Raw genomic sequence first — 26,686 nt, 5'->3', positions numbered from 1 at the left:
ATATGTAATATAAATAAGGTAATGTAATGTAATGTTATTAACTGTAATGTACAGTTGATTGAACCTTCTATACAGTGGCCTCTCATAAGTGAGGCAGACCCACAGTACTAAAATCCTGGGTTCGCCACTGCTATGGGCTCACGTAACCAGTTGCCCGTTTATTACATATTATAAACGTCATTTGTCATATTATATTGTATGTATGATATATTAACTGAGAACTAGAACTATAGAAAATAATCTTTTATTTTTTCCTGAAATAAAGATAGATACTAAGCATTTTATAATAACTAAACGTTTTCAATAGTTACCAAATGTGTCAAAACATTACAAGTGTCATTATTTTATCAATAGAATTTGCAGCAGAAAAAAGGAAAAAAATATAACTTGTGAAAATGAAATGTTAAAAACATAATATAATAATAATAATAATATCCAAAACCATAATCACTTTATTAAGTTGACCCCCAAAATTTGAGGATTCTTATGCGTTAAACATATTTTCTTCTATAAAAACATATTACATAATATGTTCTTTTAAACATTAAGTATTTTTTTAAATATTTAAAATTTTTATCAGGAAAAATTTTTACAGTCCTCCATCCAAATTAATTTTTGAATATCTTTGCAACTTAAAATGACACTAAAGGTGTTAATTTATTTTAGTTTTTACCATAACATATATTGGTTTAAACAGAATTTCAAATAGGAATACAATTAAATAAAAATTCATGTAAATAGAAATAAATGATTAATTCGGTTTATTTTTAAGTTGCTTATAAGCTTTTTTATAAAAGTTCCAGAACAAAATAATCATAAAAATATTCTGACAAATTGATAATATTATTATAAATTTGGGATAATTGCAGTCTGTTGCCAATAATGATAAACAACCATGAAGAATAGTGATAACGAATTGAATCTGTAAAAATAAATAGGTATTACATTACAATATGATTGAACATTAAATGACTAAAATCAGTTTAATATTTTATACATTATTATACTCTATTCAAGCTAAATAGACAACTTGGTGGATAACTTGTGCACAATGGTGTGGCTTGTTAACATGGAATACTTACAGATAGTTTGCTCGGTACGGAAGTCAAAGTGTATTACTTAACTATCACTGGATAGTGGATAAGTGGGTCGTTTTCAAATTATTTTTTTAATTCTCAAACTTGAATAAAGTAGGTAATAAGTATAGTTCATGGTAAAATTATGAATATTTTGGTGCTTATAAGTTATAACCATTAAAAACAATATTAATCATTCCACATTTTAACCCTTTCTCCAAAAAGTTATAATTTCAAAAATGTGCCATAAATCTTAAATTCTAATTATGGATATACGCAGTACAATAAATAGTGTATTTTGGTAAATAGTTAAGTCATTTAATAAAAAAATAAAACTATAAAATTCAGATATTAAAAAAACACAAACATGAAATAAAAAAATCGATAATTAACCATAATATTGATCAAAACAAGTTTAAAAAAAAATAATTTCTTTCAAAAAATATAATATCAGTTATATTATTTCATAATAATTTAAAAATATGAATTAGTTATTAAAATTTAAAAGTATTATTTTTATTTGTTGATATATATTATGTGTCTACCTTATATACATAAATACATGCATTTAAGTTATATTTTGCAACTTACAAGTTATGCAAAATTTACTTTTAATTCTCGTATATTGAAGTCAATTAACTTCTAAAAATTAACTTAGGTTTCAACTTGAGATAATATTTATAGACATTAAAATATTTTTAATTTTCACAAGAAACCTATATCTATGTTGAGTTTCTCAATTGAAAACATTACCAGTTGCAATTGTGTTAAGTATTTTTTCCACCATGCTTTTTTGTATTCTGGGTTAGAAATTGTCAACAAGTAGTAACTGTACATCACAACATGAACAAATGAGTTTAGGGTCCCAAATATGGTGACTTGTCCTCCTAAATTTACCAAATATTTATAAGTAAATTATTTATTTTTATTAACAATATTGATGTTATTAATTATAAATTGTTTTTACCTGGATAGAATTTTATTATAGACCAGCTAAATATTAAGATCGTTCCATGGTGGTATATGTGTAAAAACGTCAATTGACTTTGCTTTTTACGTAATACGAAGAATATCTAAAATGACGAATAATTTATTTTGTAAATTATGATAACTATAGATGGTGTAAAATTATATTATCTTAGGCTTATAATTATTACCGAGTCCAACAAATCTAAGACTTTAGAAAAGAAGTAAGCCCAAGTAGCACGTACTATCTAAAAATAACGAAAATGAAAAATTTTTATTTATTTTTTTTAATACTAACACTTTTATTACATTTATTTAATAAATACATAAATAATAATATATTATAATTGTGAGAGTTATTATTTATTAAAATGTGATATTAGAAATTGAAATATACGAATGTATATGGGATGACCTATTCAATGTAAGATACCAACATTTTATAAGTATCTCAATACCATTCCTTATCGTTCATCATAACTTTAAATACTTATAACTCATAACAAGTCATCAATATTCGACTTTTAAGTATCAAAGTATTTTAAAAATATTCTATTTTAGAAAAAAATTCAAAATGCATGCATGTTGTGAAAATATACATAATAGTGGTATAGATAAAAAAAGTAAAAAATATATTTATTTAGAAAAATATTTTTCTCAATTAAATGGAGTTAAAAAAAAAAAAAAAGTTTTTAAAAATAAACGTAAATAATTTTTGTATTTTTCGTAAGAAAAATAGACTACCTTTGTTACGTACAAATTCGAAAATTTTATATTTTTTTCGACGCGTAGTGTAATATTTATACCTATACATCGCCAAATGTACAATACGAGTATAATTGTAAAAATAGATCCAGATTACATTTTAATCATGTTCATAAAAATTTTTACAAACATTTTTTTTAAAAAGTACTTATAAATATATTATTTTATTATATTATTTAATTGCTACAAAATTAATACTGATTTAAATAAAATATAAATTCACTAAATTTTTCAATTATGTCAGCTAAAGATACATTGTATGTTATGAAATTAACAAAAATAAATGTGAATTTGTGAATTTAATCATATCATGGTATTTAAACAGCAGTAATTTTATTTTATGCGTACGCAAAGTTAGAAATTTAGATAAATGGTCTTAGTAATTTTTACCCAACGTCTTGTAAGACTAAATCAATCGATTGAATCGGTCTATTCTAATTGTGACCACATTAACTTCATAAAACGCAATAAGTTTCACAATTATATTTCTTTTAGAAAAAAAAGTTTTACGTATTATTAAATATATATATATTTAACACATAATATAATATACGTATGCGTATGAACTACATTTGTTTAAAAAACACCAAATTTAAATAAAATATACTGTAATATTATGTAATTGTAATGTAATATTATAATTCATGAGTAGGTAGTATTTAAGTAGTTTGTGAGTCGTTATACTTTTACGTTATCTACAAGCATGCAATTTAATATTTTTAACATCATTAGTGCTCAGTAGTCAATGCTATCGCAGGTTTATTTAAAATAAAAAAAAATAAAACGCAATAATAATTTACTTTAAACGTTTCAATTTTGACTTAATTTTCATTAACTGCTACGCACCAACTGAGGAAAAAGATGAAACGATGTTAAGGAAGGATTTAAAGCACGGACGACTATTATGAAAAATAGAAACGGCAATCTGGTTTCTGACCCCAAGATGATTGTAGAAAACTTCAAAGAGTACTTTGACAATCTACTTAATGACAGTGCAGAACATAATACCAGTTACAGTTCATATGAAAAATTAGTGTACCAAACGGCCGAACTAGAATTACCCGAACCTAGTATGAGCGAAATTGAACTAATAGTAAAATCCTTAAAAAATAATAAAGCGCCCGGGGAAAATAATATCAATTCGGAACTGCTCAAGATTGCAGGAAAAGACCTTCTAAAAACTCTTCATCATCTGATTTCAAACATATGGAATAGTGAAAAAATAGAAAATGACTCCATATTTAAGAAAGGTGACCCAACAAACATGGAGAACTATAGAGGGATAAGTTTGCTGGATACTACTTATAAGGTACTCACCTCTGCTATATTAAACAGGATCGAAAAGTATGCCTCAGAGATAATTGGTGAATACCAATGTAGCTTCCGAAAAAGAAAATTGACCAGTGATCATATATTTACTATACGACAAACCATGGAAAAATATTACGAATATGACAAGGATTTATATATGATTTTTATCGATTTTAAGCAGGCTTATGATAGTATTAACAGGAATCAACTATGGATAGCACTTGAAGATTTTGGCGTTCCAAGCAAACTTATAAGACTATTTAGAAATTGTAACTCGAACACTTTTTGTAGGGTACGTTACCTATAGGAGAAACGTCAACACAGTTTGAGGTTAGGAATGAACTAAGGCAAGGGGATGCGTTGTCTCCTACACTGTTCAACCTAGCTTTAGAAAGAGTAATTAGAGAAATGCAAAATAGTAGGGAAATGGAGATGCTTGGAGGGAATACTTTGTTAGCATACGCTGATGATATCGTTATCCTTGGAGAATCTAAAGAGGAGTTAACTACAAGTACTCTTAATTTGTTAAAAAATAGTGAAAAAATGGGACTCCGAGTTAATGAAAGTAAAACAAAATTTATGATTGTTATGAAAAAGCCGACAGTTGGACAATACTTATTTGAACAAGTTGAAGATTTTAAATATTTGGGGGCTAATATAAACCAAAGAAATGACATGCATAATGAAGTTAAGCTGAGACTTGTTTCGGCAAACAGAGGATATCACACAATGAGAAGCATGCTATCATCAAGGTTACTATCAAGAGAAACTAAAACGAAGCTGTATATAGCCTACCTACGCCCTATTGCGATGTACGCCTGTGAGACCTGGTCGACAACAAGAGGAGATGAACTAAAACTCCTAATTTTCGAGAGGAAAATATTAAGGAAGATATATGGTCCCATAATAAACCCGGAGTCAGGAAAGTATGAAAGAAGAAAAAATGAGGACATCAAAAGCATTTTCAATAAACCAAACATACAAGCATGTCTGAAAGCTAAAATACTAGAGAGGGCTGGCCATGTTTGGAGGGCAAAGAATAAGCTAATTCACAAAGTACTAATCAATAAACCCAATGGCAAGAGGCCAAGAGGAAGACCTCGTCTACGATGGTTCGATAGAGTAAACAAAGATCTGGAAAGCTTGGGAACGACAAAAATTGAGGATGCGGATGATCGGGAACGGTGGGGGAATGTGGTAAAAGCGGCAAAATGCATTCAAGGCTTGTAATTGCTAAGAAAAAAAAAAAAAAACGTTTCAAGTACTTGTGAATAAAAAACCATCAAAATAACTAAAATTGTTTATTGTTTATTACAATATCTAATTTCATCAAAATTTGTACTTGAAATGTTTTTGATAAAAATTGTGTTTATATATTAATTATTTAGATGTTTTAGTTACAATATGAAATATTGAACTTCTATATTAACTATTAAATTATGAATCCTTAGCCATGAATAAAGAACATTTCATACATTTTTAATTGCAAAATAATTTACAAATTTTTAAACTTCAAATATATACCTCTTTATCTACAATATTTTTAAATGGTTTCAATAAAAACTTTAAAAAAAATCATGGATTAAATTTTCAAGCTTTTTTGACCATATCGACAATTTTTCATCGATATTTTTAGAAAACAAATTGAAAATATCAAATGTTCATAACTAACTAAAAAACATTCAAAATATATTAGAAAATAAATTATACTATGCATAAAAAATTCTAATATAAATATTTTGTAAAGATTTCAAGTAACTAAAGTTATTTGTTATTTAGTTACACCTAAAACAAAATCGATTTTTTTGTAGATAATTTTTATGTAGAAATTCTAATTATTAATTAGTTTGTTTTAAACGATACTGAAAATGTTTACTATTGACCCCTTGTATAATTTTTTTAGCAGAAATTATCCCCAAATTTGGAAATTTAATCATTTTTTTCTAGTGTACACTGATACAAAAAAAAAAAAAAATCACACACATCGACATTATTATAAGATCAATACATTTATCACTTCACTCAGAATCTACAATATTTTATGTAACTCTCGCTAATATAACCATTATAATTAAACAAAATTGTATAAATATTATTTTAGGTAAAATATTAATCATAATAGTAAATAAAATGATTAAGAACTCGACAAAATATTTGTTGTTTAATAAGAAAATGTTAATATATAAGTACTTTTTTAAAAATTGTTGCTATTATTTTTACAAACGTAGGTAGTTAAAACTTGTTTTTTTTTCAATATATTTGTACATTTCACGATGTTTAGTAGGTACACATCGTGTATTTGTGACTATTTAGTGACAACGCGTATTATTGTACAATGTATTAACTATGTACTGAAACATTGCACATAATATATTATATTATATAGATCAGGGGCGGCCAAACAGTCGATCGCAAAAGATTTTAAAGTCGATCGTGCTAGAATTTATTTTTAGGCTACGCACACGAAAATTAATTATGGTGGTATAGTAACTTAATAATAATAAAAACTTTTTTATCGAAGTCAATCATCAAAGGTAAAGTATATTTTTAGTAGATCGCGGCCGAAAAAAGTTTGACCGTCCCTGATATAGATAGTTATGTAAATAAAATTACGTTTCTAGCTAAATCTGTATCGCTATAATCAATTTCAATGCAGATTATTTTGTTGACACCTCGTTGCCAAAATAACCGAATTGCCTGTAAATAAAAAAATAAAAATGTGTTTTAGAGTTACGACTAAATATTGGAGTTTATATAAAATATAGTTAATACGTCTTTTAATAATATTCAAAGTAATTTTACCTAATATTACAAATGTATTATAATAATATACTCAATAATTTATTATGTTTACAGATAGGAATAATCTGCATTACAACTATCCGAGTAATATTAACTATGAAATCTTATATAAAAATGATAATTTACTGTATAGAATATAGATTTAGTAAAAAAATTGTTTATCTATAATATGGTCTAATATACCTAAGACCATGTCTATTGATTTATTATCTAGGTAAAGTTATGGTGTTTGTGTAAAACAGCGTTTCTCAAACTGTGGGTCACGAGTCAATTTTTAGGGGGTCGCGAGAAGTTTTTTTAATTATACAGATTGTAAGAAATTATTATAAAGTAGGTAGTAGATAAGTAATAAAAAAATTTGTTTTTTGAAATTACTTTTTTGATTCTGTAAATGTAAAACAACTATGGGGATCGCGATAAAATTTTGGAAGAAAATTTGGGTCGCGGTCCTAAAAAGATTGAGAACCACTGGTGTAAAATATACAAATAAAACAAGTAAAAGAGTTTTGATCATTATGTACTTACTTATTTAAAATATATTTTTCATTTAAGTGGTAAATTAAAAGAAAATAAATAAAAACTAAGTGATTTGATCTTAAGATATAGCATTTTTAATATCTGAATGAAATATTAACAATATTGTTACAAATTTAATAAATTACAAATCGAATAGTATACATTTTCTAACAAATTTATAACAAATATTGTAAAGCTGAAAACTTTGTATATTAAATTAATTCCAGAAACTATTGAATCGATTTAAATAAAATTTATATCAGATTCCTTGAAACTATAGGATAGTGTTTAAACTTATTATTTCAATCTATATTATTTGGTATAAGATGGCTTCCCCATGAATTTTGTTATGGATCAAAATAATCGTAAATTTATTTTGTTTGTGTATTATAAAGTTGTCATTGGTTACGAAAAAAAATAAAAACAAAAACAAATTGTATTAACCAGCAAATCCACCCTACGTTTTTTAAATTAAAGAATATAATATTTGATTTATTGTTTGTTATACTTAAATGTGTACCCGTACCTAATCTCCTTAAGTTCGTAGTTTATATGAGATTATTTCAAAAACTACTCAATTGGTTTCAATGAAAGTTACAAAGAATTTTTTTAGCTATATTAGAAAAAAAGAAAGTAATTTGAATCATATTAAAAAAATATACTAAGTGCTATTTATAATTCTAACAGGTAGATCACCCACATCCATCTAATTAGTCAATAATGCGAGATACAACGATGACGATTTGCAAGTGAACTCAGGTACAATGTATCTCGAATACATCCACCGATATAGCACCAAATTTTATGTTTGTTCATTTTTTTCCGAGAAAGTTGGGGATATGCAGCTGTGATTATTATAAAAATGTTAACAGTGTAATAAAATAAATTCTTATGTTTACTTTTGTTATACTTAGTAATCTAGTATAAAATGTATATTAACGCTTGAGTATAGATAATACATGTTTTATAAAATATTATATTACCTCTATTACTAGATAGGATGAATATAAAACTTGGACAACATTATACACCATCACAATACGGTCAATTTTCAATGGGTTACGATATTTCATAAAGTTTGGTCCAGCTTTTAGAACAAAGTATAGATAAGCGGCAAGAATAATCAAAACTGGCCACGGAGAATCCATTAAAAACATATCTTTAATTCTTGAATCTAAATTAATAATATAATAAGAGTTATAAATAAACAGAGTAATTCACAAAACATGTTTGTGCCCAATTTTTTTTAAATTTAATTATGAATATCTAATATATTCAAATTATTCTGATTTTTGGAAATTTTAAATATATTTATATCTTTAAGAATATTTTAAAGTTCTTGAGATGTTTTTATACTACTTAAGGAGATCTTTTAGTTATAATTATAAATTTCTATTTTTCAAACGAAAATCTTCCCTTGTTCACTGTAAATTATTTAGTGAATAATTTTTTTTTTAGCATTTTGATACCAAATTCAAAATTAAAACGATTATTATTTTTTTATTTGTATAATATGTTCATACTAAGAATTAAAGTTCTTAAGAATGGTTTTAATAAAATATAAAATAAATATAGCATTTCATCTAGTGTTTTTTATACATAGACCATTTTCACTAAATATTATAAATTTTGATAGATTAATTGCTAAAAATTTTTAATCACCATAGTGGCATAAATTTCATATTTTCCAAATTTATTATCTTGGATCTATTATTCTTAGAACATAAAATAACATAGCTCAAAAACTACTCACTCAAATTTTGATTTTTATACGTCAAAACATTTAGAAAAATTTACCAATTAATAAATACAATAGATGATCTTATTTGAAAAACAGAAATTGGTACTCCATAGTGCACTCATTAAATAGTACAAAGAATCTCAAAAAAAAAAAAAAAAAAATACACAAATTATGATCTTCGTAAGTATATTTAAAAATTCCAAAAACAAATTTTGAATAAATTCATTGTTAAATGAAAAATAGTATTGCATGTGCTTAGTGAATCACTTAGCACAAAAAATTTTAAGATGGAAAAAAAAATTGGTTCCATCCTATAGGTAATAATATCAATGGTATTTATACAAAAAATATTTCAATAATAAATTCCGTCACTTTATTAAATGTGATTAAATATATGAATATATTTTATACTTTGATATATAATATTCACATATTCTAAAATATAATAAACTTACCTCCATTTTTATCTATCCATTCTAATAGATCGGAAACTTTGTGATAGAGAATTGACATCTGAAAATATAGACGAATAAAGTAATTAAGATGTTAGTAAAATCGTATTTTCAATAATATAATTTTCTTGAAAACAGAAACATTATTCACTTCATTTTATGTTTTTCCAATTTTATTTTTGTAGAACCAGAGATACAGGAACAACATTCCATAGCTCATTTTTAGATGAGCTACTACACTAACTTCCAAGGCCGAAAACTTAAGGTTGAAACTAAGTCTTTGCATATGGTTTTAAATTGATTATTACAAAATAAATAGGTATTTATTGCTATAATGTTTTAAGAAGTAAAAGGACATTGTATCATAACGTATAATCATAATAATCCATTTTACTTTTTGTTTTTAATATAATAACGATATTTGGTAATATTACCAAATTTAAAACTACATCTTAAAATTTGAAATTTACAACAAATACACAATTTTTAAGTCATATTACTTGTTATAAAATTATAGTATCCATAACATTTTTTGTGATAAATAATATTACTTTTAAATATCCATTTTGTCCTCTTACCTTCCATTTAAATACTACTGATAATTTAGTAGGTTGGTATCTAGTATCTTCTTCTACGATGTCAAATGTGTATATTGTTAAATAAATACACGTGTTATTTTTTGCATACATAAATAAATATACGTATTCATAAATTATGTCCCAAAAATCAAAAATGCTAATCGAGTATTTTAATCAGGAGTTCTAGTTATCAAATAAATAATAAAATTATTTATTAATTAATAATTGTTTGTTGAATGTATACTTTTAACACTGTACCTAATCAAGTATTTTATATGAGCTTGGTAAATCTAGAATGTAATTTATATTACATTATATTTATTAATGTAATTAATATTTACTAATTAGTAAATATTAAATATAATATAATATATGCCATGCAAACTTCAACCATAATAATATAGTATAGAACCTGAGCTTTTATTGATCGTGATAATGATAAGCAACAGTTTGCTCTAATTGTTATTTATCAACCAGGAATCGAAAAAAATCAATTCATTGTAAGACCATGTAATATATTACATCGAAAAATAAAATCATAATACCCAGGACTCTTTATAAATATACCATAGAGAATCCTTGAAAACAATGAATAAAATACACCAATAAAGTAGTGGGACGTAATAATTCATTTATATCATTTACAAAAAGTAACTAAAGTGCCTAGGTTTTAACTTTAATTTACGCGTGCCAATATGAGTGCATTTCATTTCAAAATTACAAGACAAAGTCTAATAGATTACAAGAGTTATGTCATACACTTTTAATTTTCACATGATATAAATTCTGACATGCTCCAGGAATTGCCGTGTCGCCTCTTAGATCAAATTACATGTTTAAAATATGATGATAATTGATAAGTAATATATTCTATCAATAACAAAAGAGTAAGAAATTAATTTTATTACAACGATTCAGTCAATTTCAAACAATCGTCAGTTTAATGATAATATAATGATTTTGTTGTTTTATTAACAACGGTATTTGAACGAAATATGTATAAATATTATTCAAGCATGAATGCATAATAATATTTACGAGTAATATATATATATATATATATGTTACAGTAAAGGATGTTAAATTTATATTAACGTTATTAACTAGCAATTAATGTTATTAGATATTATTAAATATTTTACAAGGTTTATAACGTTAATTTCTAAGGATTTACGTTAATTTCAAACAATATTAGTGAATCGTGTTATTTGTATTTAAACTGTTACATTATTATTATTTATTTTCACATGATAATGAACTATGACATTTAGAATTACATAATTTCCCAACCACTCGACAGGTGCATTTATTAGTTTTGCACTTCATTTTACAGTGACATCTTTGATAGCCTTGTGTGCCCATAAGACTACTACATCCTGCTGCTTCTCGAAGTATTATCTCTTTATTTTTAGATGATTCAAGCGAATATTGTAGGTACTCATCAATGGTTAGAAAGGAGTTATTATCACTACATTTTTTTTAATTATATCAGATATAATGTTGTTAAATTTGTTTTTCATTTCAAGTTCATCCATAATAAATTTTATTAATAAAGAAAATTAACACAATGTTTTACGAAATTTTTAACATACAAAAATAATATGACGATATAATAGCAATTTCTATCCGATGCGTACCGTGAAAAACTGACAAAAATATAATCTATAATAGTTATTATATTTACAATTAAGTCTTACATTAGTAAGCCCCACTAAGCTTATTTATGCTTTATTTATATATTACAGAATATCTTAGTCCGAATTCCTATCTACTGCGGCTGTAATATTATCTAGTAGGTATCTAATACTATTAAGATAACATTATATAACAACATTTTCCATCGTATGTAGAAATTATTGATAATAAAACCTAAAAAATAATAAACCACGATAATCACTAGTTTATAAGGTAATTATTGTTATTTACTAGAAAATAACGTTATTTTAATGTTTAACATAATTTACTGTAACATATATATATATAATATGATTTATTTATTATAATTTAATATAATATAATGTTAAATCAAGATTAATATCTATTGATAATAACAGTATTTTTCTAGCAATTAATAAAATTACTATATTCTGAAAACCTTACATAATAATATCGTGCTATACATTCTAAGTGCTTAAATAACATGCATTTTTGAATATCATCACCCTCTGATTTAATTAGAATACTTAGGTTAAATGAATAATAAATTTTAATTAGGTACTATAAATTGAAAAAACAATTATTATGAACTATAGTACTTAATTATACTATTTTTAAATTAATTTTATAAATTAAGCTATTAATTATTTTCATTCCTATATAAATCATATAAAATTTAATTTAAAATTTTGATATTGAAATATTAATAATTATAAATGGTACTTACCTTGATGTACTTTTGTGTACTTGTATCATGAAGTGCAGGAATATTCAAATACAATAGATATGCTTATAAATAGGTTATTCGTAATATAATAGATATATTATAAAACTTTTCACCCAATCTATAACCTAACCACCATACTACAAGGATTTGAAAAAATCAAGTTAGTTAACAAACATATGTTTCTTGAGACGAAATGAAGACTATGTAATTACAAACATTTCATAGGCTATAATTTTCGTTTAATTTGAATATATAACAGAGGTCACGCAGGAAGTAATGACATTAAAAATATTGTCAAACGAGAGACGAATTATAAGTTACCTTTAGACTTTTAAAGTTTGGTGTCAACGAACTACATTTAAAATTAACTAGAAAAAAAAAACTTATAACTGAATTTAAATTAAACAATGTTTGAAATTGTGTAAGTACGTATATTTAAACTCAGATGTGTTAAAATGAATAACAAGTTATCCATTCAAACTATTTATGCAGAATGGTGATAATTATTAGTTTTTAATGCGATTTTAAGTGTTTGATAATTCATAGTGTACAACTTATGAGTTCTAGGTATTATATGTTTAAAAAAAAATCTTCTTGGTTTCCTATTTTAAATAATCATATAGTGGAGAATGAGATGGTCATAAAAATATGAAAACTATAGAATATATAGGTATAAAATACTAGGAAAAACCATTATTTAATAGTTTTATAGACTGAATAAATTGTATTTGTTCTAATTTATTAGGTATATATAGGTAACACGAATGATGAATAGATTATCTTTAAAATATTTATTTTTAACAATCTGTATTTATAATATATGCTTCAGAAATCATGAAATTAAAAGTAAAAATATCATAAGATAACAATGAATACTCGAATTATGAATGTTTAAAAATTTTGTCTGTTAAAATAGAATTTGTTTTTAAATTTATTATCTATGAATGTAACAATTAACAAAAAGGCTTAATTTATGTATTTTGTGATGTGAATAATATGTTTATTATAATATTTTTTTGGCTTATTGATTGCCGTGATGTAATTAAAGAATCATATAGAAAGTCTAAAATGTTTAAGTATTATTATACATATATAAATAATGTCATAAAATATTTATAGTCACTATTAATATGTACTATCAGCTAAACTAATTTAGATTCGTGTTAGTGCTTATAATTATCTTTATATGATAAGCATTACAACTTTTAAACAGTTTAAATTATACATTATGTATAAAATTTATTTAATTTTCAATTCACCCTTTGTATTAACACAATATATACTCTTAACAACATAAATTAACCACGATAAACTAATCGTATATGCAATTTTCTGCAGCTATTGTGACTGCTTGTTATTTACAATAACTTACAAATCGTCGGTAGTCACTAATTATTTTCATAAACTGTATTATCTTTTTTAGCTACCTTCCAATATTTAATTAACGTAGGAGTAAACAAACAATTTAAAAATCATTAAAGACAATTTAAAAATAAAGTAATAATTTGTGACTTGCATGTATTATTGTCACATACAAAATATCCTTTTTAATTTTTAAAGTAAAATTTACATTATTTTCACTGAAACCAAAGTAAATATAAATTTAAATTCACTATTTTTTTTTTGTATTTTATCAATTGTTTCAATTTAATAGTTAAATAAAATAACAATTAGTTTTTCATATTTCAACTTAAGTATGTAAGTATATAATTAGATAAATTAAATGATATCAAAGTTTTATCATAAAATTTACTATTTGTCAAAACTTAAGATGTAAGATGATACTATTAAATTGATCGTTCTAATGGTTAATACAGTAATGTACCTTGTATTTTAATTAAATATATTATTATTCATCGCTTAAAAACATATTTAACTTAGTATATCTAATGTTAAATACTACTATTCTCTACAAATGTTTATTAGGTAAAAATTAGGACATATATAGTAGATATCTAGAGTGGTGTGCCAGCGTATTTTTTTTCTTTTTTTTTTAATAAAACACAAATTATTTCTTGCAAATTTATATAAAGATAAGAGACATTTGTATTTAATGTATTATGATTTATGTGTTTTTCATATTATTTATTAAAAATATTTCTATTCTATCATATTATAAGTAAGTACCTAATATATTTAACTAAATACCTACTTAATGAAAAATAAAATCCAGTATTTTATAAGCCTTTCCGTTACATATGAGAATGAATATAAGTAATACAAAATTGATACGGAATAAATAAAAATATTTTTATTCAATAATATTTAAATTCGTTATTGTTTAATCTTCTTTGGTTTAATGTATGCTTTTTTATAAAAGTCCCAGAATAAAATGAACATAAATATATCTTGTGGAATTGCGAATAGCATTATCAATCTAGGGAAATCGCAATCAGGCTCAAATAGCGTTATTATTCCATGTAGTCCAGTAATCACAAATTGCACCTAAAAAATAATAAATATATCTTATTTTAAGACTAAAATAATATTAATAAATAATTTTAATTAACTTTATGCATATAAATAAATATTATACTATATATAAATGTCAAAAATTGACGAAATTATGATATACTCTATTTTTCGTGTGACACATAACACAAAACTACCCATTTAATATAAATACAGATGATGGATAAATATGAATGATACATAAGATAAACTATTCTGCGATGACGCTACTGAGTGACTTTCTTACTCACGTCTGATGGTTTCTTATCGCCATAACATTTGCTTATTTTACTCATTATTTATTGTACAGATTGTACATTATCATATTTTAAATAAATAAATAAATAAATAGAATTTTTTCTTTTGCATAGAAGAAATAATGAAACAATGTATTTATTATTAAATTTAATTGATAACACTATTAAGTGGAAACTTTCATAGGTACTTTAATAAATTCATAAGACAATGAAGGAGGGCTAAAATGCATAATACATTGAATCTATAACTATACATTAAATTATTTAATTGTTTATAAAATAAGAAAATAAAAAAATATATTATACTTATGAAGATAATTTAATAATCCCATAATAATCGCATACTTAAAATCTTTAAGTTCTTAGACATTGATACACAACATTGCATTACCTACTTAAGTCTGTAATAATGATAACAATTAATGATTATACCTATAATAATACGTGTAATAAAAAATTGCGATACTACACTAGCAACGTGTCTTAAATTTACATTAATTTTAAAACAATATACTTTTGATTCAACATTGTATTAATAACCTTATCGATATATTAAACCATTATATATATAATATTTATTATTATTTGAAATATTTTATTTGCAAACATAACACTATTTATATAGCACGTATATTACTATAATAGATGGTATATGTTATATTATAAAGCCATACTTAAATAAAGCCAAGAAAAAACTAAGTACTTATAAATTATAATATATTATTCATTTTATATTTATGCTGTATATCTTATTGCCTAATGCCTAAGTATCAAAATATTATATAAATATACTAGATCATTTAAAATAAAAGTAACTATTTATTCTTGTCTCGTAAAATAAATTTCAAATCAATAAATATACATTACCAATTGTATAATGGTCAAATATTTTTTCCACCATGCTTTTTTGTATTCTGGATTTATTATAGTCAAAAAGTAATAGCTATACATTATAATATGCACACATGCGTTAATGGTACCAAATAATGCGGTTTGCGCTCCTGAAATCAATTAAACATTATGCATTCAAATTTTTTGACAAATAAATTATTTTATAATTATTACGATTATGTTCATATAGTTATACCTGAATAAAAATTGGTTATGTGCCAGGCCAAGATTATAACCAACGTATGATGATAAACATGTAAAAATGTTATTTGATTCTGTTTTTTTCTTAGTACAAAAAAAATCTAAAATTGTTTTTAATGCAAAGTGTTTAATATATCATATTAGTTGCAAATAAAAAAAAAGTGTATTTTATTAAATTAAAATGTAATTACTGTGTCTAGCAGGTCAAGAAGTTTACTCATGAGAAACATATAAACAGTAAATACTTGCTACAAAATAAACAATATTATTTTATTAACAATCTTATTTATTTTTACAAAGAATAAAATGAGAATTTAAGAAATTCAAAATTACTTGTTTTGCTAGTTCTGGGTCATCTTTACTTTTTTCGATGCAATAGAATCGATAATCGTCTCGTAACCACACCATTCTAAATGCCTATCAACATGAATAACATATTTATTATGTACATTACATTATACGAATACCTACATATTATATTATAACATTAATTATTGATATCTTGTAAATTATATTATACAATTTCGATTTTTATTTAAATATTTAATAAATACCTACAACATTTTACAATTTTAGGAATTACAGCAAATGTAATACTGAATTAATTTAAAATCGTATCATTATTGAATTTTTATAAACATTTTAAAATATCTACACTCTGTTAGTCGCTTTATCTATATATAAATATGGATATCAATAATGAGTTTTTCAAAACCTTAAGTAGGCATTGTTTTTGAAAGATCATAGAAAAAATATATCAAAATTGAATATTTTAATCAATACTTTATAATATGCTTTATTAATGTTTATAGTTGTATAGTTATTTAGTATAATCTAATTTAAATATCTGCGTAGTTTCTGCTAAATACAATAAAGCCCTATTAATACTGTAAAACCGTACAATGCATAAATTTTAGAATATAAAACAACTAATGACACAGTTAAATTAGTATACTAAACGCATTCTCTCTCTTACTAAAAATAAAATTTAAAAGTTCCACGTCAAAGTTGAATTTTCTTCGTTAGGATACAATAAAATTATTATTTGAATATATTTATAATATATTCTAAATAAATAAATACTTATTCTGTTTATATTTTAACTGGTGTATCTTACCTCTTTTACCAAGTAAAAAGAATATAGAACTTGTACTGCATCATAAATCATAACAATGCGGTCAATATTGTAAGGGTTACGATACTTCATGAATTCCGGGCCAAATTTAAGAACAAAGTACAAATACAGAATCACTACAATTGTAATTGGCCATATTGATCCCATAAACCAGAGATCTTTAACATCAGGGTCTAAAACAGAATAAAAAAGTCATTTGAGATGGTAATAAAAAACAAATATATTTCATAGTACACGATATATAGTCTTATGCATGTATATAGTATATCTTGTTTTATTTTTTTTGTTTGAGTTAATTAATTTCACACCAAAATGTTATAATATAATTGGATGTCATCATAAAAATACTAAGTTATTTTAATGTAAAATAAAGAACTTAGTTCGTTTTAATAATGTAGCAAGTCATATTTTAGATTCTCGATCAAGGCTATGAATGTATTAGTTTAATGTTAAGGTTTTTATTTGATTTTATAGTTTTTGTACTTGTTGTTATAATTTGAAACGGTAAAAGAGTCATACAATATCTAACCACGAAATTTTGATCTAGTTAGTACCTACTTGAAATTAATGATAATAAAGTATTCCTAGTGCTTTTTAAAATTATCAGGAAAAACTAATGAAAAAAAATTAATATTTACACAACAATAGTTTTTGAAATATTCGGTTTGGTTTTTTAGTTGTAATTAAAAATTGAAAACCATTAATACTTGAAATTTTCATAAAATATTTATGTTACCAAATATTTCCTACACATATAATTTTCTAAATATTTTGGCACTTTTAAAGTTATTAAATGATATATTTTGATATTATCAATTTTGTTAGTTTTTTTTTTTTTGATCAACGTACCTATCTTAATCAAATTTTTTTTCTAAGTCAAAATCTTTAAAATACGGATAACGGATATGTACCTCATAATTTGGTGATAGAAATTTAAAATATCGGAAATCAATTAAATATTTAAATAAAAAATAAAGGTTTTAGCTATTTTTTTGGAGTTCAAAATATATCAATCAAAGGACTTGAAAATGTTCACTATTATAATATATTTATACACAAAGAGGTTTTTAAAATTAATTCAAAGCTATTTATACCCGTTATATACCTATTTTTAACCTATATTTAACCGTTTTAAGGTATTTGCGTCGGTATTGCCTTTTACATTTACAAGTTAATACTTAATAGTGATATAAGATTTAATTTTACAACAATAATCAAAATTGGCGATTTTATTTTTGTCAATAATTAGTTCAATATACCGGATTAATGTTTAATAATAGAAAAAAAATTTTTAATAATGATTCTATAAATAAATTATAACTATTTATGCTCAGAAATAGTCAGAATTGCTTTTCATATTCAATGATTTATCATGAAATTAAAATTAACACATATATTACAGTCTATATTATAATATTGAGTATAATGATGAGTATTGATGCCGTATACTCGAAACCATAGTAGGTTGCAACTTTAAGGCGGGTTCCCCGCTTTTATTTATTTTGTTAAGTACTCACTGATACAAAATTTTTATATAATATTATAATATAGGTATATCATAATGTATTATAACATAACTTAGCTATTTATTAAATTAAATGATTCAAATAGTTGAGTGAGCATTTTTAAATATAATTTGCTAGATGTGATACGCGTACCCATAACACTATTACTATTGAAACGTACACTGCCGTAAATAGAGAGAAAATTCAAAATTTGCTATATTGCCATCTAATGTAACTAATAAACATTCGTTTTTAAATAATAAAAATTATCTTTTATGTATCTAAACTGAGCCTGTATTTTTTTAAATAATAGGTATATTCTATAACCGTGTACATGTAAAAATTGGATCCAAATTGTTTTTATTTTTAATGATCAATCAACATTATCCTGATGATTTCGTGATGACGGGATTGACTCATTCACATTTTCTTCTCAACATGTTTAATTAACGTAAAATCTCAATTTTATAACATATTTATGGTAATTCTTGATGACCCCTATGTACTAATATTAGTACTAAGTACTGATTAAGGATTTTCTGATTTTCAAACGAAAATTAATTATTACATTATCTGAAGCAGAATATTTTTATATAAATATAAAAATATTAAATATTTAATATTGAATAAAAATTATTTTTTATTACCGAGTACTTAATGTTTTTTTTAAAAAAAAAGGAGAGAAGTGAAAAGAATTGCCTCCTAAAATTTGTGCTATACCACTTCATGCATAAAAATTTTAAATGTTTATTATTTATAATCATTATTTTTAAAACGTCGACTGTTCGTTGCTAAAATAATCTGATGTACTTTTGATGAATTTGTTGGTATACAATTATTTTAACTAGATATTTACCAGTATTTTGTTCTACCCATTCCGTAACTTTCTGAATACCACTGAATAACACAGACATCTATAATAAATAAATAGTGATTAAACGTCATGTAGTATTTTATTATCAATATACATCCGCATTATGTATATTTCGTATTCACATTATTTTTAGTACTATTTAAACAAAAATATATAACATACTGTATAATAAACGTATTAATTTCATCCAAAAAACATATAACTTGGCTATAACCTAAAAGGTAATAAATATGCTAAGTTAAAAAACTATAAAACAAAAACTAAAAATATATATATAATAAATATTATATTATAAATTATTTATTAAATAAAATCGATTTATTAGATGATTTAGATTTAATCTAAGTTATTATCTTATTATAATGCATAAAGTTATAACTTTAAACGAAATCCTTATTTTTATAAAAAATTATACAATATTATTGACAGCTTACTTTTTGGATTATTGCAATTATTTAACATTAAATGACAAAACACACTGAAAAATTATTAAATTACTAATCACAAAAATATCACTGATATTTATAACTATATGCAGTGCCGGATCTAACATTTTTTAATCCTAAGCAAAATATGAAATATTGGTGTCCTTTTATATCAATACTCCATTTTTTCTTATTTTTTTCTTACTATAATTAGAAATGTTCGCCCCTTGGCCCTTTATGACTAACACCCGAGGCTTGTGCCCGGATTGTCCTTCCCTAGATCCGGTGCTAATTATGAGTCTCACATGCGAGTTTATTGTTTTATAAATTAACGTAGGTAAACTAGAATATATGTTTAGAATTTGATTTAAATTATTTTAAAATTAATTTTCTTTTTGTGAAAACTATAGTTATATACTTAAATAGTTAAAGGCTTAAAATGTTTGAAGTAATGTAATTCTATAATTTCCTATTTTTTTATTAGTTTCAAGTTAACTAACTTTTTTAACTCGTTAAGATAAGTTAAAATTTAAAAAATGTTAAGCTAAAAATTAAAAGTTACTTATTTCTTAGTTGAAAAAGTAAAATTCATGCTAAAATATTAAAAGTAAATACTAAAAGTGTATAGATATGTACACAAACACAAAAATAATATGTATAAGTGATAATTAGTGCGCGAGATTTTTTAGAAGTTTGTATGTTTTTAAATAATTATTAAAAACATAACTAAGTAATGTAGAAATTTGTTTCATAGAAATATGAGTTTATATTTAAAATTTATAGTTATATATTTTGAATACTTGACCATTTTTTATTTATAAGTGCATATTTGACTAATTTTTCATTTTTAAGTGCATACTTGATAATTATATTTTACATGAATGAGCAAGTTTTTGATTTTATAAAAAAAAAAACAACTTAATTTTAAATAGATTAAGTTTAATTAGTTTAATTTAAACTAAAACTCGATGTAAGATGAAAACAAATCTGAAAAAAAAATAATTATCTTAGAAAATTAATCAAATTAATCTATCTAACCAAATGTATCTATTTGTGTATCATATCTACAAATATTATTATTTATTATAAATATATTTATTTTTTAAATGCATATTTTAATAGCATATTTAGTGATTCTTTAAGGCATAAACGCATGCATATTTTAAGGTTTTTTAGAGCATAAAATTCCTAGCCCTAATGATAATACATGTTATTAAATATAATATAATATAATATAATATTAATAGAACAAATATTAGAAGGGAAGATCATTCAATAACGGATCATATTAATAGCAGTTATTAATTATTTAGATTAATTTTTTAAGGACACCAACATTTTTTTTAAATCGTCAAATCTGGTAATAGGACATAGTGTTATTATTGAGAGATATTTTTAAACTAATATTTTTAGGCAAGCTTGAAATTATCTATGAAAATTAATAAAAAAAAATTGCATTTAAGTCGTTTTGTTCCTTATTAAAATCTATAAATGCATAATAATGTTATTAATAATAAGATTTATTAGTTACTAGTGTTATTAAATAGGTACATTAACAATTCTATCTATTATCTAAAATAAATTAAATACTTAAATGTACCCATATAGTTACTAACAAGTAATAACCAGTAGATAATTACCAACAATACTATCAGTATAATATATTAATGATTATTTACAATTTACAAAATATAGTTGGTACTTTTCAGTTATTGTAAATACTCTGGAGGTTATTTGGCTGACAGAAAAAATTTGGATTCGATTTTTATACGTATTAAGAACAATATTTAGTATTAAGTTAAAGTTTAAATATTTTATTACTTCTTTATGATACACACAATGGATTTATATACCTACTAACTTATTAACTATAATTTATAATAAGTAAATACTAAATTACTATTTTTTTAAAACAAATGAAAGAAAGTTAGATGTAGGTGGTAGACATTTATTAATGAAAAATAAATTAATTTAATAATTTTATTTTTTATTTTATTAAACACATAGGACTACTCTTTTTTTTTTTTGACGACACAAAAATTTATCTATGTAAGAGTCAACATAGATCGACAAGTTCCTAAATGTTCTTATTATGCTTTATAGCCGATCGACACAAACATTATTTTGAACGTGTGTTCCACTAATCAGATCTATTATCTATAAAATTATATTTGTGGATTTGTGATTGACCTCCTTATTTTGTAAAAATGAGTAGGTACCTAATAAACATATGAAAATACTTTAAATACCTATGAATTATGGTAATGAATTCTAGATTTTCGTGGCCGGCCTAAACTTCTAGTCTGGCCACCGGAATACAATAACTGAAAAGTATACTTATTACTTATTAGTTATTACTTACAGAATGTATATAATTTGAAGTATCTTAAGTATAGGTACATATATATATATATATATATATATATATATATATATTGTTCAATAGCTAATAGGTACTTACAACTTTACAAGTCATAACACCATGCAAGGTACACTGGTAGATAGTAGATATATACTGTAGAGATATTGTCACGGTTATTAATATATTTCATAGATAGATCATACGAGGTAAGTTATTATAGTTGTAAATATCTAACACACTTAATTTTATCATAATAATAATAATAATAATAAAATATCATTAAATTAATTGTTTTATCGATAATAATTATAAAATGGGGTACAGTTAAGGATCTACTACTTAGAAATTAAAAAATTTAAATAAATGATCCAAGAAAAAATTATAATTTTTAATTTAAAAAAAAAGACTAGTATATATATTATACTAGGTTTTAAATGCATCTATTCACATTAATACTTAGATGAATGTGAATAGAATATAGAAAAAATATTGGAATAACACCTACTTTTAATCTTTTATAATCCTAATTTATAAACAGAAAAAAGTTATACAATTATATAACTATTTGGATGGTATATATAATCACGATTAAAATTATTTAATAACAGATTAAAAATGAACCTTCATTCAAATGATGGACAAAACATTTTTAAATAGATCAAAGTTTAATATTTATATGTATAGCTATTATAAGTAGGAATTTAAAGTTACTTAACAACTATCTACATAGTAGATTGATAAATGAATAAAGATTGAATTTTAAGTACTTAAAGGTCAAGCAGGAAATTTATATAATTTGCACTGAATAACTTGCCTGCATCTGTGCATTTACTGAATATTTTTTTAACAAAAGATTATAAGTAGGTATTTTAAAACAAAAAATACACTAATAAATAACGTGGAATTGTAGACAAATATTTAAAATGTTAACTGTAGTTTGTAGGTACTAGGTACCTATATATTTCATAAGCATAGTTGTATAGTGTAAGTTTAATTACTTTCAAATTTTTTAAGACTTAAACATCAATGGATATTTACCTACTCTTACAGTTTAAGTTGGTGCTTAAAATACTACTTAGAAGTTAAATTTAATTCTAATGATAATATTTACAATAATTGTAATTAGAATTATTCTAACAATTTTTAGAGATTAAGCTTAAATACCAATATTAGGTAAATTCTAAATTATTGTTTCGAATTAGTATTATTTATGAGTTAAAATGACTATTATTATAAAAGGTCTAAAAACAAGTATTTGTCAATTGTTAGTTTTTTTGAATTATTATTAATTAGTCCTCTAAAAATGTGAATTTAAAAAATAACATACCTTTTTTAATAATACTAAGTTTTATTTGTCATTAAATAATTATATTTAATAATATTTTGAATTTTTGAATGATTAAAATAATATTTAAATTAGAACAAGTACAAAATAGGTATATGGGTATTTATAGTTGCATAAAATATAAATATTACCTGTCATAAAAGATTGACAATGGATTATGTTGAAAATATAACTTAAAATAAATAAACACCAAAGAGTTGATTAAAGAACAGCCCGAGTTCTATAGATTAACTGACCAAGGACGGTATTTTTTTTTTTACTTTTGACCCTAATATAGTGTGATTTCAAAATAGGTATTAATCGTTTAATTGAATAATTAATAATAACTTAAATAATTATTCCGAGTTAACAAACAATAACAATACATCATATTTACATGCAATTTTATAATACGAGAAGTTTCAATAAATTATCATAATCGTGTACGATGTCTCAATACCTCGATCTAAATGATTTTGTAGAATAAATTAACGTTTTAGTATATAGTAGTAACCTATATAGCTCTAGTGTTCTAGCTAATATATGACTGTAATGATGTCTAACCTATTAATACCTATGTTTGTGTTTAAATTAAGTAAGTATCATATATGTGCCTATAATATGTATGAGACCTCAAAGTCCAGTTGTATTATAATATATGTTCAAATGAAATCGCATTGTCATAATGTCTAATTAAAAATGACAAACAGGAATTGGAAATCCAATTAATTACATAAGTAATTAAGCAAAATCCTGCAAAAAAAAAAAAAATTGTAATATCTATTTTATGTTGATGAAATGCACAGACACACACGACGATACATATAATATTATAGTAGATATTGTATTTCATTATTTAATAGTCCAATAAAAGTTCTAATTATTTATGTATGTCTGACATAACTTAAAAAAATAAATAAAATAAAGGCATTCGTTAATGTTAGATATTAACTAGTGTAATCACTTATACTGGTAATTTAGGTAATACTTATTACTTAATATTTATAAAATATTTTTTTTTTGGATATAATCGTGAGTTGTGAAATTGTAAGTAATAAGATACATTACATTCTATACATAATTAAGTTTTTAATTCGTTCAAAGACAAGGGCAGAGTGGGAACCAAATTTAGGCCTGGGGATTTAAATTTATCCAGATCACCTACCTTTTACCAATCAAATCGCCAAACATTTTTTTCATTTTTAAAACCTATAAAAATATAGTATAAACAAAAGCATTTCAATGATAATTGTTTGTAATACAAATAAATAAATTTTATTTTTTTATAATACAGTAAATCCTATCTGTCTTATCTAGACTCTTGATACTAGAATCCTATTCTGTACGAAAATTTATTATGGTAACTGTCTATAATTTAATTTAGGATTAAACCCTTGATAAAACGGAACCTGTCTAACGATTCTAACGTAAAATAGAAAACTATTTTTTGGTCACGTAAATCATATATTATACGCCTTTAACAAACAGAAAACATATCATAAAATGAATAAAAATATTTTTGATACGCATAGTTATTTTGCTATTAAACAATTATTAAGGTCAGCGATTAATACGTATCGATAAATAGGTAATTGCATTTTATCTTAAATCTATATCATAAGAGCTTATTAGGGCGATTGTAAATTCCACCGATTTATAGGTAGACGAATTTTGGGTTGAATTTAAAACATGTAATTTCCACTTGTACGTTTTTTTTTTCTGAGAAAAAATTTAAATTCCACCGGTACGTATTTTTGAGCTGAAAACATGTCAACTCCACCGATGGTAAAATAAGTAACTACTAACTAATGATCATTATTAATTATTACATATTTTTTTAAATTTTTTTAAAAAATAATATAATTATCTAAATTTTAAATATATTACCTTTACCTATGTATAAATTAGAAATCTATATATAAATTATGTACCTATTATCTATTGTAACTTGTTATTATTATTGCTTACCATTGTTTTATTGTTTTTGCGTGCTTAATAATTTGGGAGTTACCCGTTCGTGCCAAAAAAAAAAAAAAAAAATGAAAGTTATAGAAGAAAGTGAAAAAGGAAATAGTGTTAAATCATTAATGAATGTTTTTAATGCGGGAAAATAAATTGAAAACATACAAGGAAGTACTTATTTACATCAAGACTCTGGAAAAATTTTCAATGAATAAATGTGATAGTGAGTTAAGTATTGGAAATGATATCATGGGCAAAAATACAAATTGAAAAAAGCATTGTTAAAGAAAAAAACCAAACAAAAAACTTTACACGAATTTTTGAATTTTTGATTGTATTTTAACCTGCTTACTGAATTTTATTATATTATTATTTTATTAATACCTACTAAATATGTTTTTCAAATTTTGGGATTTTGTTATGAGTTTTTAATTTATCATTTTGTTAAAAATTAAAATTTATTGTGTAGCCTATGATATTTATTATTTTTCAATGTTTTCATTTTTATTATTGGTCTGAAAATGTTGTAACCTTAATCATGTAAAATATTGGAATTTTGTAGTACGGAATTTTCCTTTTTATTCAGTTACTTGGAAATCTGACTAAAACAGAAATTTTTATTGGTCCCACTCCCGTGCAATTTCGCACAAGGTAAGTTTTACTGTATATTATTACTACTTTCAGTATATTACCTACATCCATGCCCATT

At 23.4% G+C, this 26,686-nt stretch overlaps 2 protein-coding genes across 3 annotated transcripts; both read right to left on the bottom strand.

Moving 5' to 3' along the window:
* Positions 1-751: 751 nt before the first annotated feature.
* On the bottom strand, positions 752-12,810 carry LOC112601436 (elongation of very long chain fatty acids protein AAEL008004-like). Its single transcript, XM_025349073.1, has 8 exons — positions 12,591-12,810; positions 9,633-9,690; positions 8,420-8,610; positions 6,732-6,815; positions 2,234-2,290; positions 2,044-2,149; positions 1,830-1,963; positions 752-922 (listed from the first exon to the last, which is right to left on the bottom strand). Exons 2-8 carry the CDS (start codon positions 9,688-9,690, stop codon positions 752-754), a joined length of 801 nt encoding a protein of 266 aa, XP_025204858.1. The 5' UTR covers positions 12,591-12,810.
* Positions 12,811-14,815: 2,005 nt separating this feature from the next.
* On the bottom strand, positions 14,816-24,311 carry LOC112601438 (elongation of very long chain fatty acids protein 7-like). Of its 2 annotated transcripts, XM_025349078.1 has the most exons (9): positions 24,168-24,311; positions 20,067-20,118; positions 19,887-19,944; positions 17,508-17,698; positions 16,724-16,807; positions 16,582-16,638; positions 16,386-16,491; positions 16,166-16,299; positions 14,816-15,035 (listed from the first exon to the last, which is right to left on the bottom strand). In XM_025349078.1, the coding sequence occupies exons 3-9, from the start codon at positions 19,942-19,944 to the stop codon at positions 14,865-14,867; spliced, it is 801 nt and encodes a 266-aa protein (XP_025204863.1). In that variant the 5' UTR covers positions 20,067-20,118; positions 24,168-24,311; the 3' UTR covers positions 14,816-14,864. The 2 variants fall into 2 exon arrangements, with proteins under 2 accessions (XP_025204863.1, XP_025204864.1); XM_025349079.1 differs by lacking the exon at positions 20,067-20,118.
* Between the last annotated feature and the right edge of the window lie 2,375 nt (positions 24,312-26,686).

This window comes from Melanaphis sacchari, unplaced genomic scaffold (genome assembly GCF_002803265.2).
Source record: "Melanaphis sacchari strain LSU unplaced genomic scaffold, SCAv2.0 Contig78_pilon_pilon, whole genome shotgun sequence".
Taxonomy (NCBI): domain Eukaryota; kingdom Metazoa; phylum Arthropoda; class Insecta; order Hemiptera; family Aphididae; genus Melanaphis; species Melanaphis sacchari.
Note: the sequence above shows the minus strand (reverse complement) of the source record. Positions and strands in the feature narration are given on the sequence as shown.

Bases quoted from the DNA above. Each gene is read 5' to 3' on its own strand.
- LOC112601436 (XM_025349073.1), bottom strand. From the start codon at position 9,690: ATGTCAATTCTCTATCACAAAGTTTCCGATCTATTAGAATGGATAGAT. The intron at 2,150-2,233 runs GTAATAATTATA...TCGTCATTTTAG, and splicing joins TCTTAGATTTGTTGGACTCG to ATATTCTTCGTATTACGTAA. The intron at 1,964-2,043 runs GTAAAAACAATT...TGGTAAATTTAG, and splicing joins TATAATAAAATTCTATCCAG to GAGGACAAGTCACCATATTT.
- LOC112601438 (XM_025349078.1), bottom strand. From the start codon at position 19,944: ATGTCTGTGTTATTCAGTGGTATTCAGAAAGTTACGGAATGGGTAGAA. The intron at 16,808-17,507 runs GTAAGATACACC...TCATGTTGATAG, and splicing joins CTTTTTACTTGGTAAAAGAG to GCATTTAGAATGGTGTGGTT. The intron at 16,492-16,581 runs GTAATTACATTT...AAACAATTTTAG, and splicing joins TTCTTGACCTGCTAGACACA to ATTTTTTTTGTACTAAGAAA.